The sequence below is a fragment of the Myxine glutinosa genome, chromosome 1 (assembly GCF_964187855.1).
Source record: "Myxine glutinosa chromosome 1, kmMyxGlut1.1, whole genome shotgun sequence".
NCBI lineage: Eukaryota > Metazoa > Chordata > Myxini > Myxiniformes > Myxinidae > Myxine > Myxine glutinosa.
In genome coordinates, this window is record NC_136261.1 from 93906476 (window position 1) to 93919527 (window position 13052).

Below are 13052 nucleotides of genomic sequence, written 5' to 3' on the forward strand. Positions count from 1 at the left end.
GACCCGTGGTTGTCGAGAAACAGCGGTCACAGACATACAAACATACAAACATACAAACATACAAACATACACACAGAGATTACTGGAATTATAGATAGATTATACAGTATATACAACACGGTGAGTCATAAGTCCCAGGACACAGTTTTAGCTGCTTGTACAAAATTTGTTTATAACATGTAATAGGGTGGGTGAGCCATAATCCCCAAGAATAATAACATATTACAGTAATAACAGTAATATATAATAACAGGAGTAATAATAACATTACAGTAATGCAACAATTACAATGCTGTACCTCCTTGGACAGCGTGTGCATGTGTATGACGTCCGCCTTTGTCACGGCACAAGATAATTTTTCTCCCAGTGTGGTGAAACTTACACAAAATACCATGTGTTATTGTACCAAATGCTTCCTGAATGCGTTGTTTCAGTTCATAAACAAATGCCATGGGATGTTCTGAAACCTTAGCTTTGACGTCCCCCACAGAGAGTTGTCAGAAGTGGTCAGGTCAGGACAGTGTGGTGGCTACAGAAGTGTTGGCGAAGACTTGCCAATCCAATGGTTTGGAAAAACTTGATTGAGGTAATTTAATACCACACATGCATGATGCGCAAGTGCCCCATCCAGCTAAGAATAAGTCTCATGGGCTAGTTCACGTCGTTCAAGTTCAGGTGTGAGGTAATTCTCCAACGTATGCAGATATGCCTGCTGGTTGACCGACGCATCAAAAAAAGTCAGGACCAATGAGGTGGTGGGCAGATAACGCCACCCAAACCATAACAGGTGGTGGATGGTCTTGCACCTCTTCAACATAATGTGGATTAGCATCACTCCAAAAGTAAATATTGCATGGGGATGAACTGAGGTAGACAGCATACTCACACTCATCACAAAAGATAACCTTTGATCTTTTACGAATTGTATTGAAGTGCTGCAGCAGTCTGTCACAGGCTGTCAACCTGTTTTCATGATCTGCATCTGACGATTCACAAATGACAGTTGGTTTATATAGTTTCGTGTGAAGGTTTTCTTTCATTGTGCGATTTAACAATGAATATAAAACACCCAACTCTGCAGAACGTTTCTTTAATGATCTTTTTGGAGATCTGACAATGGATGTTTTGAATGTTTTGAATTTCCAAATCACAAACTTTAGTCGTCCGCTGTGCTTGCTGTCGAGTACACTTCCAGTCTGAAATGAAGATTTGACGAATCCCAGATTTGACCAAGATTTTCCCCAAAGATTAAGATTTGATTTTGATGGTGCTGGTTTTCCAAAACGCTTCTCGAAGTCTTCTTGCACCGGTTTCATCCCCTTGTTTGTGTTTCTGCTCTCGTGATACCACACCACTGCTACCAGCCTCTCTTCCACTGTAAATGGACTGATGTCTTCCATCTTGGTTTAATGTATTATTTGTATTATCTGAGAAAAAAGAAACCAGTATAAATACATGGTATAAACAAATATTGTATAAGCAGCTAAAACCGTGTCCTGGGACTTATGACTCACCCTGTAGATGGCCCATTGCAGCTAATGCCTGAAAAGTTACTCCATTTAATCTATCTACTCAGCAACCCCTTCTCCCATTCCCTCTACCCCATCATGCATTTCCCTCAATCCATGTCATCCACTCCCACTTATATCCCTTCTCTCACTACCTTTTCTACCCTTGCATCCCTGAGCACAAGTTGCTGTTTTAAGCTAATTCAGTTCAGCGGTGCAGGAGTGCATATGTCAAAGAAGCAAACACTTTAAATAATTGTGTGTGTGTGTGTGTGTGTGTGTGTATGTGTGTGTGTGTGTGTGTGTGTGTGTGTGTGTGTGTGTGTGTGTGTGTGTGTCCCACTACGAGCCTTAATTAGATCATGGATTTTAAAAAGTATGCACAATTGTCGTGGTAAAAAGGCATGCTTGTGTACAAACCTGGTAACGGTGTGCCTGCATACAATGAACTCTGGCTTAGAGTTCCACATGTTGTATGTGATGTAGCAGGTACTTTGCAACCATAACCACTGCTGCCCTTTGGTCAGAAAGCGGTAATGGCAAGATCTTCCCTTACCAAACTGCATCACTACAAAACAAGCAACAATAACAACTATATCAGCAACTATATTCGTGCTTTTAAGTACAGCAGAAAGCAGCAAAAGCCAAAAAATCAGCTAGTTAATGTACAATGTTTGCATGCACAGCAAGTCACACATGCATTGATTGGGCATGCACATGGGTTTATTCCAACAAGGAAATGAATAGAAGCGTGTGTATTTTGCAACTTGAATTGGGCACAATACAATGGGTGCGGCATGCAGCTCACAGTGATCATGGCAGTGGGCAAGGTGCTCCAAGTCATCCACATGGTAGTAATCATACCCAGACGTTCCCAACACTTCAAAAGGCAGATAGCCAATGATAGGGGGAGCCCTGCCAATAACACAATTGATATTGATGCAGTGTTGTTCTTATCTACATCAATTATGGAATAGTTTAGTGCTCACATACAATACACTTCCATTAATATGTAGTTCCAAGGATCATTCATTAAAACGAATATTCACCTTAAGCAGAGTTTATCAATAGGGTTGGTTCATGTGACTCTGCAAAAGGCCAGGAACCCTTAAATGTTGCGGGGGGGGGGGGGGGGAGAAGTGGGGGGTTACATTCCTGGAAAATAGTTATGATATAGATAGTTAAAACAAGGGCCGATAGGAAAAAAAGGGGTTAGGTTCCTGGGCTTTGAGAAAATAGATGGTGAGCGGCAGCCAAAAATAAACACATCACAAATGAAATAAGCATGTAAAAGAAACATAAATCGGCTTTACGTGAGGTCTCCTGCTGCGTTGATGCAGATTAAAGGTGGTCCCTCCCTTCTGTAAAGTGTATAAAGCCCCCACAATTCCTCCCCTATTAATCTCGTAAATAGTTTTCTTTTGTAATCTGTCGATGTGTTTCTTTTATTAATCATTCTGCCAATAACTTTTAAAAAATCACTTTTGTCGATCGTTTTACGCATCCTTCAGCATTATTATTAATTGTGTGCAAAAGACAGCGAAATCCTCGTGGTATGAGTTAACCGTCACAATTCAGCTCAAAAAAACGACATTGGTCAAACTTAAGCCCCACGATAAATAAATCGGTATGTAAAGAGGTCGCCACAATTGGTCAAAACCACGATATGCACCTGAATGCTAAAGTCACAGCTATCAACAATTATTATTTTGATGCAGCGTTCCTTGTTTTTATTCCGGCAACATTGTCTTCTCATACGTAAAGTGTACGTGAAGTGAAAATGTATTTGGCATACAAAAATATAAAAGGAAACCATAGATCACTTCTCTCTCAAGCCAACATCACTGTAATTGTTATTGCCAATGTAGAATCCCTGATCCAGTCACGAGTAAGCATCTCAGAGATCTTATAGCCAGCCTCCAGGATTAACAACTGTACCATCCCATTCTTCGATATATAATTCATGATTTTCATACCAAATCCCATTGCTGAATATAACTTTTCTTACTTTATGGCTTCTGTAGAAATTTCAACATGATTGGTATTACATTACTACAGTGTTGAAACATTGAATTGGATGTTATTTGCTCTTGCTATTTTGGAGACCTCAGGGAAAAGATTGAGTGCTGCTATTATTTACTACCTTCATACTTTTTGTGCAAGGGAATCAGGTAGATTAGGCCGAGGCAAAAATATTTCCGGTCTCTGGTCAGCGCGCGCATCGATTTTGACCCTGCGCATCAACAATTCTTTCTTTTTTTAAATTTCCAAAGGGACCGACAACAGCGCGCGCCTGTTGTTGCCGGGCCGGCGCGCTATTTCGGGAAAATGGTCGCCATTGGTATCGACGTTCGCGCACGGTTCTCCCCTACAAAACTACGTTTAGTTTGTCCAAATCCAACCAGCCATTCCAAAGATATGAGTAGTTTTGTGTGCCGTGCCGTCATGAATCCAATCGGCTGGATATTGTCATTTATTGAAACGAAGACGTTCTTTGTCGGGTTCGTGTGAAGCAACCAGAAGGCCTAGAGAGCTGTGGGTGGTCTCGTTAGTTAGGCCTGGATCCTATCTCGTTTGTCATTAAGTTTTAAGTGTCTGTGATAATCTGGTGGACTGGGAGAAGAGATCGTGGGAGACCATCGGCCTGTTAGACCACTTGCGCATGCGCAGTGTTGACGCGATCTACGCATTGAAATGTTTGACGGTACGGCGAGGCGATCTCGAGAACGAAATGGCAGTCTATAATATGCTTGAAGAACTTAATGATTTTCAGAATAAATACATTTTAAAATAACTTAAGCTTGTGGTCATTATTTACAAAAAGGCCTACCAGTCCCATTGGCCGGCTTTAATTTCTCTCTGGACGGCGCCACGGCAGATGAGGAGGACCACAAGGCATGACACAAAAAACAACACCTTTATATGTGCAATCCATGCTTTTCAAAAAAAAAAAAAAAAAACTGCATCGCCGCATCAATTCTGGAACTTTGATCTGACCAGAGACCAGCAATATATTTTTTTCGGCCTTAACCAGCTTGTAACATTCTCTGATATTACCTTGAAAATGTGGCTAAACCAAAGACAACTTGGGTTTAGCAAAAGAGGGATATTGTTACAATCAGCAAATGATAAGTAGCTTTTATAAGTGCAATGAAGTGTCTTCAGTCCATGATATTTGTGCTGGTCATTTTACTAAAATGCATGGACAACACATGGGATTTTGCTTCCATCTTGGCCGGCAGACAACGGGTGCCTTGGTGGAAGAAGTCAGTCTGTTTGCTTAGCTACCCCATCTGTGTTGGGTGCAATTAGAATGGAATAAGGGGTGTTCAGTGGGAGGGAAAAGCTGGAACATAGAATAGCTTGATGGTGAACATTGTTTGAAGCTTGCAATTTGTCTTCTGCATGCAATTAGCTGCTGCAGTGAATAAGTCTGTCTTCTCTTTGCAATAAACTCCCACAGTGATGACTTGACGATGATCTCCATTTTGGGAGCCATCTACCTGGGCAAGGGGCACACCTTGCTGTACTAGTACAAAGCCCGAGCTGAACGTGAATCTATTAACATCCTCCATCGCAGACAATCATGTGTGGTGTTTCAACCTTCCTACAGGCAGAGGATAATCTGCAAGCACTTGTTGCTGCCACCTCACTTCAACCGCACCAGGGCTGGAACAGATGGATGCACATACCTGCTCAAATTAGCTGGGCCTCCAAAGAGCCAGATCGTGCTCAATCAGGCACACTATTGGGCATGCTCTCTGATGTGCTCCTCATGTTTCTCACCCTCACCAAGACAGAGATTCTCCCTGCCCCAATAAAGAGAATGATGCAGGGACATCAACAATTCCGTGGCAAGGACAAAAAGGTGTAGAAGGAAAAGTTCAATGTGTGTATCTTAAATGTTTTCTGTTGTGTTGACTGTTTAAGCATTTCGCTTTAGACACGAAAACAAATGTACAGAACTTAGGCTTGAGGGATTTATATGCTACATTGCGGAATAGTACAAAAGCGTTGGACGTTGGTAATGGCCACTTGCATACATCATTTGCCACTCAGCTCATCAGCTTTGTCAGAAAAGTTGGTAAATATATGGGTGTAGTTTATCATGAATAGGTGTACTTTTGCAATCTTGGAATTACTTTGACTGGTGAACCATAGGCTTCCATAGTTTGAGAAATTGAATGGTGTCAAGTAAAATTGGTAATTTTACCAAGGGAAAGGCTAAACTGCTTGGCTTCTTCTTCATGGTTGGGTGCTGCAAAAAGCTCATTTGGACATCAGAAATCACACACGATAGACAAGAATGTCAACTGGCCTGTGGATTCCATGTGTTGATTATCCATTCATCAACTTGATTATTATCACAGCTATATTCTTAATTGCAAGATAATTACAGGGTAGATCCAAAATGCAGCAGGTACACCACATATAAACTTGTACTTATCTTTTTCATATTTAATTCACATGATTAACAAAAAACAGAGTGCAAAAGGTGCAAAACACACAAAAAGGTGCAAAAACAGATCCTTGCAACTACAGACCAATCAGCCTGACACCAATCATCAACAAGGTCGTGGAATCCATCATTGCTTCTGATATTAAATCCTTTCTCTTATCCAATGGCTTGATCTCAGATCATCAATTTGGGTTCAGACCAGGTCACTCTGCTCTGGAAATGCTGCTTCTGCTGTATCAACAATGGATGGAGGTCCTCAATGCGAGACAGGAAATCAGAGCCGTCTCCCTTGACATATCTCGTGCCTTCGATAGTCTGGCACCCCTTTCTGCTCACCAAACTCTCCTCTAATGGTATCCATAGAAATCTCCACTCATTGCTGGCAGACTTCCTCTCCTGTTGTAGTAAACGTGTAGCTCTAAATGGAATTCACTCAACTCCCCTTCCTGTTTAGACCGTAGTTCCTCAAGGCAGTGTTCTGGGCCCTGTGCTTTTTCTGATCTTCATAAATGATCTCTCCGACTCCCTGGAAAATCCTCTTTATATTTTTGCTGATTGATGACTCCACCCTCTGCCGATCCATACCTCAACCCTCAGATCGGCAGGCAGCAGCATCTTCAATCTCTGCAGACCTGGATAAAATCACAAACTGGTCAAACACGTGGAACATGTCATTAAATCCTGACAAATCTCACACTCTCACTTTGTCTCTCCAAAAGACTGTCTGGAAAACCCTCCCATCAACTTTCTCAACAATCCTCTTGAAGAGGTTCTGTCACTCAAGCTTTTGGGTCTCACTATCTGCCATGATCTTTCCTGGAAAAACCACATTTCCAAGATGGCCTCCAAAGCCAGTCACCTACTGGGTATCCTCCGTTGTGTGAAGTCCTTGGCACAACTAAGCTAGGCACCACATACAAAGCTTTCATTCGCAGCTCAATGGAGTACTACTCTCCACTCTGGGCTGGTGCTGCCTCACACCTAGCTCGGCTTCACGCTGTTGAAACCAAAGCGTTCAGAATCATTGGAATCTCCCGCGATGAAGCTAACTCCAAGGCCTTTCACTCACTCACCGCAGGCAGGTTGGTGATCTTTCTGTCTTCTACCGACTCCTCTCTGGCCTTGCCCCCCCCCCCCCACCCCCCAGCTCTCTCTGGGCTCTGTCCCCCAAATATTTCTACAAGTCGCACAAGATCTGCCAGCAACCCTCTTCTGGTGAAACTGCCAAAATCAAGACTCTCTGCTCACCTCCAGTATTTCATTCCTCTTTACTCCCGCCTCTGAAACAAACTCTCACACTCTCTTCAATCCCACTCCTCCATCCAGGTCTTTAAAGCAGATGCTCACCACCATCTCTTATCTTCCCCCATGCAAAACCTTGATCTTTTCTACGACCGTTAATTCACCCCAGACCCACTTTTTTGAAATCCCGACTTCTTTCCTGGAAGTCCTAGCAGTGTCCATGTGTTTTATACCTCTCCCACCCCCCCCCCCCCCCTTCCATGCCTCCTCCCCTCAAGCCCTCTCCCTCCCACGGATCTTCCATTGTCCCTGTTCTCTGCTGTTGTACTTGTGTGCTTCCCTCTCTCCCCATCTTGTCTCCCGCTCCCTTTATTGTATGTTTTGTGTGTCGGGTTTTTTTTTTCGTGATTAAAGTTAGCTCTTACACGAGCCTCGATCTTGTATACAAAAACGAACAAACAAAAAAAACTGGAAAACAAGGACTTTGGTCAGGGAGATGACCAAGAACCCAATGGCCACTCTGACAGAACTACAGAGTTCCTTGGCTGAGATGGGAGAACATGACAGCACGCTTTGAGTTTGCAAAAAGGCACGTGAAACACTCTGAGAGCATGAGGCAAAAATTACGTGGTTTGATGAGATGAAAATTGAACTATTTGGCGTGAATGTAAAGCACTACATCTGGCATAAACCGAGCACAGCTCATCACCCATTTAACACTATCCCTACCGTGAAGCATGGCGGCGGCAGTATCATGCTATGAGGATGCTTTTCAGTGGCTGCGATTGGGAGACTTGTAAGGATAGAGGGAACAATAGATGGAGCCAAATACAGGCAAATCTTAGAGGAGAACCTACTTCAGAGTGAAAAATATCTTCGACTGCAGGAAAGATTTACATTCCACAGGACAATGACCCCAAAAATACATCCAAAGCAACACTGGAATGAATTCAGAACAAGAATGTTCATATGTCCATATGTTTTATGCCTCTCCCACCCCCTTTCCCATGCCTCCCCCCCAAAGCCCTCTCCCTCCCACAGATCTCTCGATGTCTCCATGTCTCTCGGTTCCTGCTCTCAAATGTTGTGTTTGTGTCCTTCCCCCTCTCTCCCCATCTTGTCTACCACTCCCGATGTTATTTGTTTTATGTGTCGGTTTGTCGGTTATGTGGTCGGTTTGTCTTTCTGTGTGATAAATGTTCGCTCTTTCACGAGCCTCGATCTTGTATACAAAAAAAAATTAAAAAAAATTCATATGTACAAAGCTGAGACAGACATACCCAAGAAGAATCGAAGCTGTAATCGCTGCCAAAGGCACTTCTATGAAGTATTGACTAAGGGGGTTGAATACTTATGTAAATTAGATATTTCTGTATTTCATTTTTAATTATTTCATAAAGATTTCTAAAAAAAAAATTCCACTGACATTTTAGGGGATTTTGTGTTGATCAGTGATAAAAAGTCTCAGTTTAATCTATTTTAAAATCAGGCTGTAACACAACAAAATGTGAAAAATCCCCCCCCCCCCCCCCTTCCCACGCCTCCTCCCCCCAGGCCCTCTCCCTCCCGCGCTTCTCCCTGCTCTCAGGTGTTGTGTTTGTGTGCTTCCCCTCCTCTCCCCATCTTGTCTTCCGCTCCCTCTTTTTGTATATTTTGTTTGTCTGGTTGATTTGTTTGTGAAATAAATGTTAGCTCTTTCACGAGCCTCGATTCAGTATACAAAAAAAAAAGAAAAAAAAAAAGAAGAATTTAAACCAAAAAAATTCGACCATTTATGAAGTTAGACATCCATAGTAATCTTGTTGTTAATGTTAATGCTGATGCTGATAATCTTGTTAATGTTGTGTAATGTAAAATTTATATGACACTAGCAGAAGTACTCGGCGTTGCCGGGTGGGGGAGGGGTGAGGGGGAAGGGGAGGGGAGGGCAGGGGGGAGGAGAGTGGGGAGAGGGGCGAGAGGGGGTTAATATATATGTTGGTGGGTGAATGCGGCGTTCATCACGTTTCTGAGTTAAGTGTGATGCCGATCAGGAAGAAGAAGAAGCCGTACTACCAACTTCGTACACTTCCGGAATTGTTTGATTTATTTGTATTCAAATATCTGGTGATTGTTTTGTATTTATTTAAGTGAATGTGTACTTGTATATAACTGTCATTAATTTTAAAAGCCTTAGGCACTATCGAGCGATTTTTTTTTTTAACTCCAAAAAACGATCTTTTTTTTATTTTTATAAATTTTTTTTTTTTGCCCTAAAATACTCCCAGGCACTCACTGATGAACCTTTGAAAGTTTGACGAAGATCCGTTAAGCTAACTCAGAAAAATGGCAACAGACCAACATCTCTTATGTAGTAGAAGATTTTGCTTCAATATTTATACATTCCATGTCTAACAGTGATACATTTGCAAACACAAGTATTAAGGTCTTTGTTAATGGAATTAATTTGTGTTGTTAATCGATTATCCATGTTTATTTGGCTAATCTGACAAAGTATGAAACAAGTACAGATACATTCAAAGTACACCGCCCCCATGCCAAATAATTAAATATCCTCCAGCGCGGCATTGCCGGGGCGCCTCTGGCGCCTGGCAATACCGCAGTGCAGCTCACAGAGACTGTATTTGGAGGGAGAGGTGCGCAATAATTGATTGATTAATTGCATAATTAAAATCAAAAGGTTATCATAAAATATTTTCTTAATCAATTGGCTAATAGCATAACTAAACCACTAGTGCTTCATCCGAAGATGTATCTTTTAGAAATTTAATTAAATAAGGCATTAATGAAAAAAATTAAATAATTAATTGATTAATCAATAAATAATGAATCGATTAAGTGATTAATCAATAAATCAAAAATATCTTTTGTAGCCACATCACTTGGTCACTGTCATGTCCAAATATTAGCTTCCTAGCTCAAAAGGTGCCTGTGATATTGCCCAGATGAGAAAGAAAATAAATAAATAATTAATAATGAAAATCTATATAAATAAAACACTGTGTGTGTGTGTGTGTGTGTGTGTGTGTGTGTGTGTGTGTGTGTGTGTATGTTACCGATAGACTCCTAAACGGAGAGGCTCACGTACTTGATTTTTGGCATAGACATGGCCATTGAGCCTGGGAAGGACATGGTCTACCTAAAAATATTTGACGAGATCCATTTTTTAAATTCATATTTACCTCAGCGCATTTCAGTGAGGAACATTATACACAGAATCTCAGCCTGTGCCAGAGCAGCTCGCTGATTCGCTCAGAGCAATCAGGTGATGTTCTATCTTCGCTGCCAGACCACTGAACGGAAAATGCATAGAATGACCATTGCCATTCACACCACATAGGTGGAGATGCAGCTACCGGGCGCCATCTTGGTTGGCACTCGATGCTGGGCTATGGTGATTTCCATCACGCGTTTGCACGTAATTTAGAGCGAAAAGCGATTGCGTTTTTTCACCTTTTGTGCGATCGTGTTTTGTGTCTATTTTGTGCGATATGAATTAAACGTCTTTGAAACAGCTGTGAAACGTCTTTCCACAACCCTTCCATAACCGATTGGAGCAGTTTATTGCCCCACAAAATGGCATTTTAACAGTTGTCTGGCTTTTAAAATCTGGGACACGTTCAAAACAAACGAGATCCGCGAAGCGAGTTGGTCGAGTCGTGCTAACCAAAGATGGCGACACGGCGGCTTCACTTTTCACGGAGTATGAGCGTTCTATATATTTTCAATTCAGTGCGCCAGACTCGCTCACGTACTTGATTTGTGGCATAGACATGGCCATTGGGCCTTCACGGTGTAATTTGTGCGAGGCTTTTGTCCGAGTGAGCTCGAGTCGAGAGGGCGAATGTACGGGATGGGAATGTACGGGTCTCCCTTCCCCCGCCCGGCAACGCCGGTATTGGAGGGCATCACAGGATCGGTGAGTCTCCAAAATCCGCTTCGTGCTGTTGTTGCGAAGATGCAGGACGATGTCGCGATTGTTGTGCTGCTCTCCTACCATGAGAACTGCAACGTCATTGTTGACTGGCCCTCCCCTTCCTCCCCTCCCCCCTCTCCCCTTCCTTCCCCTCCCCCTCCACCCTACCCCCTCCACTTCCCCTCCCCCTCCTCTTCCCCCCTCACCCTCCCCTTCCCCCCTCCACCTCCCCCCCCTCCCCCTTCCCTTCCCCCCTCCACCTCCCCCCCTCCCCCTTCCCTTCCCCCCTCCTCCTCCCCTCCCTTTCCCCCCTCCCCCATCCCCCCTCTCCCTCCCCCCTCTCCTCCCCCTCCCCCCCTCTCCTCCCCCCCTCTCCTCCCCTCCCCTTTCCCCTCCCCCCGTTCCCCTCCCCCACCCGGCAATGCTGGGTACTTCTGCTAGTAAATAAATGAAAGTCATTTAAAAAATGAAATAATTAATCAATTCGCTGATATAACACATAAACCAACACCATTTCATCAGAATCTGTAACTTTAAAAGAAATTTTTTTTTTAGTCATTAATCAAATAATTAAATAATTAATCGATTAATTGATTCATTGATTAATCAATAAATCAAAAATAGCTTTTGCAGCGAAATCACTTAGTCATTGGCATGTCCAAATATCAGCTTCATAGCTCAAAAGGTGCCTGAGATCATGGCCAGAAGAGAAAGGAAATAAATAAGTACTTAATTAATCGCTAATAATTAAATAACTCATCAATTAATTGATTAATCAAAAAACAAAAAATACCGTTTTTGACAAAGTACTTGCTCACTATTGTGCCGAAATTTCAGCTTCCTAGCTCAAAGGATGGCTGAGATATAGCCCGGACAAACAAGAAAACAAACAAACAACCAAGAAAACAAACAAACAAACAACCAGAGTGATAACTGAGTACTCCCTTTCAGCGTGCGTCATTGTCGAGCCCCCTTCGGTGCCCGGCAATGACGATATACAGCGCCTCCTGAAAAAGGGGAAATGGTCTTAAAAGGTTTGCTGTTGTTGTTGTTTAATTAACATTACAAGAATTAATTGTGCAATTCATTATCTTCTACTTAAAGGATTTGTCATATCATATGAAAGCTCCAGAAATCTTAGCTTCAGTCCCACCACATGAAGGCCGGTATTTTTGCGAAACATCTCATGAGATCCATTTCATTGGAAAGCAGGCAAAAAGCAGCTTAATATCACCTCTGAAGGTTGGCATGCTCCGGGATGCTGTGCTCCAACTGCACAGCACCGGAATGGGCGATTTATCAGAATTAAACTCTTGTATACTGGAACCCATCACTTGAGCCCTAAGAAAACAGAGCGAACTCATTACATGGAGTGTGTCCTTATGTGGCAGCCATTTTGTTACCTATGATCAAGGAACAGGAACTTCCATTCGAGACTGTGGCGAGAGGTGAACTCTTCGCCTGGTTCCTCCACCACACACATCTCCTGCTCACAGTAAGTACAACAGAACACAAAAATTTAACTGACATCTGAAAGAAAGTTTTGAGTTTTGCTACTGAGTGACAATTAAAAGTGAAAAAGAAAGAACAGCGAGTACAAGGATGATAAAGGTGGAAGTTTGATGGGGGGGAAAAAATGGAAAAAAGAATCTTGGAAGTTTGATGGGGAATGGGAGGAAATATGGGGTAAATATACAAAGTGGGGAACGGCCAATAATTCATCTTCAAACATTCACTTTCAGAAAATAAATAACATCACCAATGTTTCGAAAACAAAACTGGACAAGAAAGATTCCTTCGCAATTTGGAGCAAAGCTGAAAGCACGAGATAAGGGTTGTGGAGCATTTAGCGTTGCTCCAAACTGGTAAGGATCCTTTCTTATTGGTATTCCCAGTTGAAAACATGATAAACTAGAACGGGGCTCGG

At 42.4% G+C, this 13052-nt stretch overlaps 1 protein-coding gene across 3 annotated transcripts in view; it reads right to left on the bottom strand.

The window, feature by feature from the left end:
* LOC137426438 (circadian locomoter output cycles protein kaput-like) overlaps positions 1–13052 on the bottom strand; it is a 225003-nt gene that overhangs the window by 34235 nt on the left and 177716 nt on the right. For all 3 annotated transcript variants that reach the window (XM_068114990.2, XM_068114981.2, XM_068114996.2), the window contains 3 exons: positions 12529–12611; positions 2317–2423; positions 1929–2076 (listed from right to left, as the gene is read on the bottom strand). In XM_068114990.2, coding sequence (XP_067971091.1) covers positions 1929–2076; positions 2317–2423; positions 12529–12611 — 338 coding nt within the window. The remainder of the gene's footprint in view (positions 1–1928; positions 2077–2316; positions 2424–12528; positions 12612–13052) is intronic.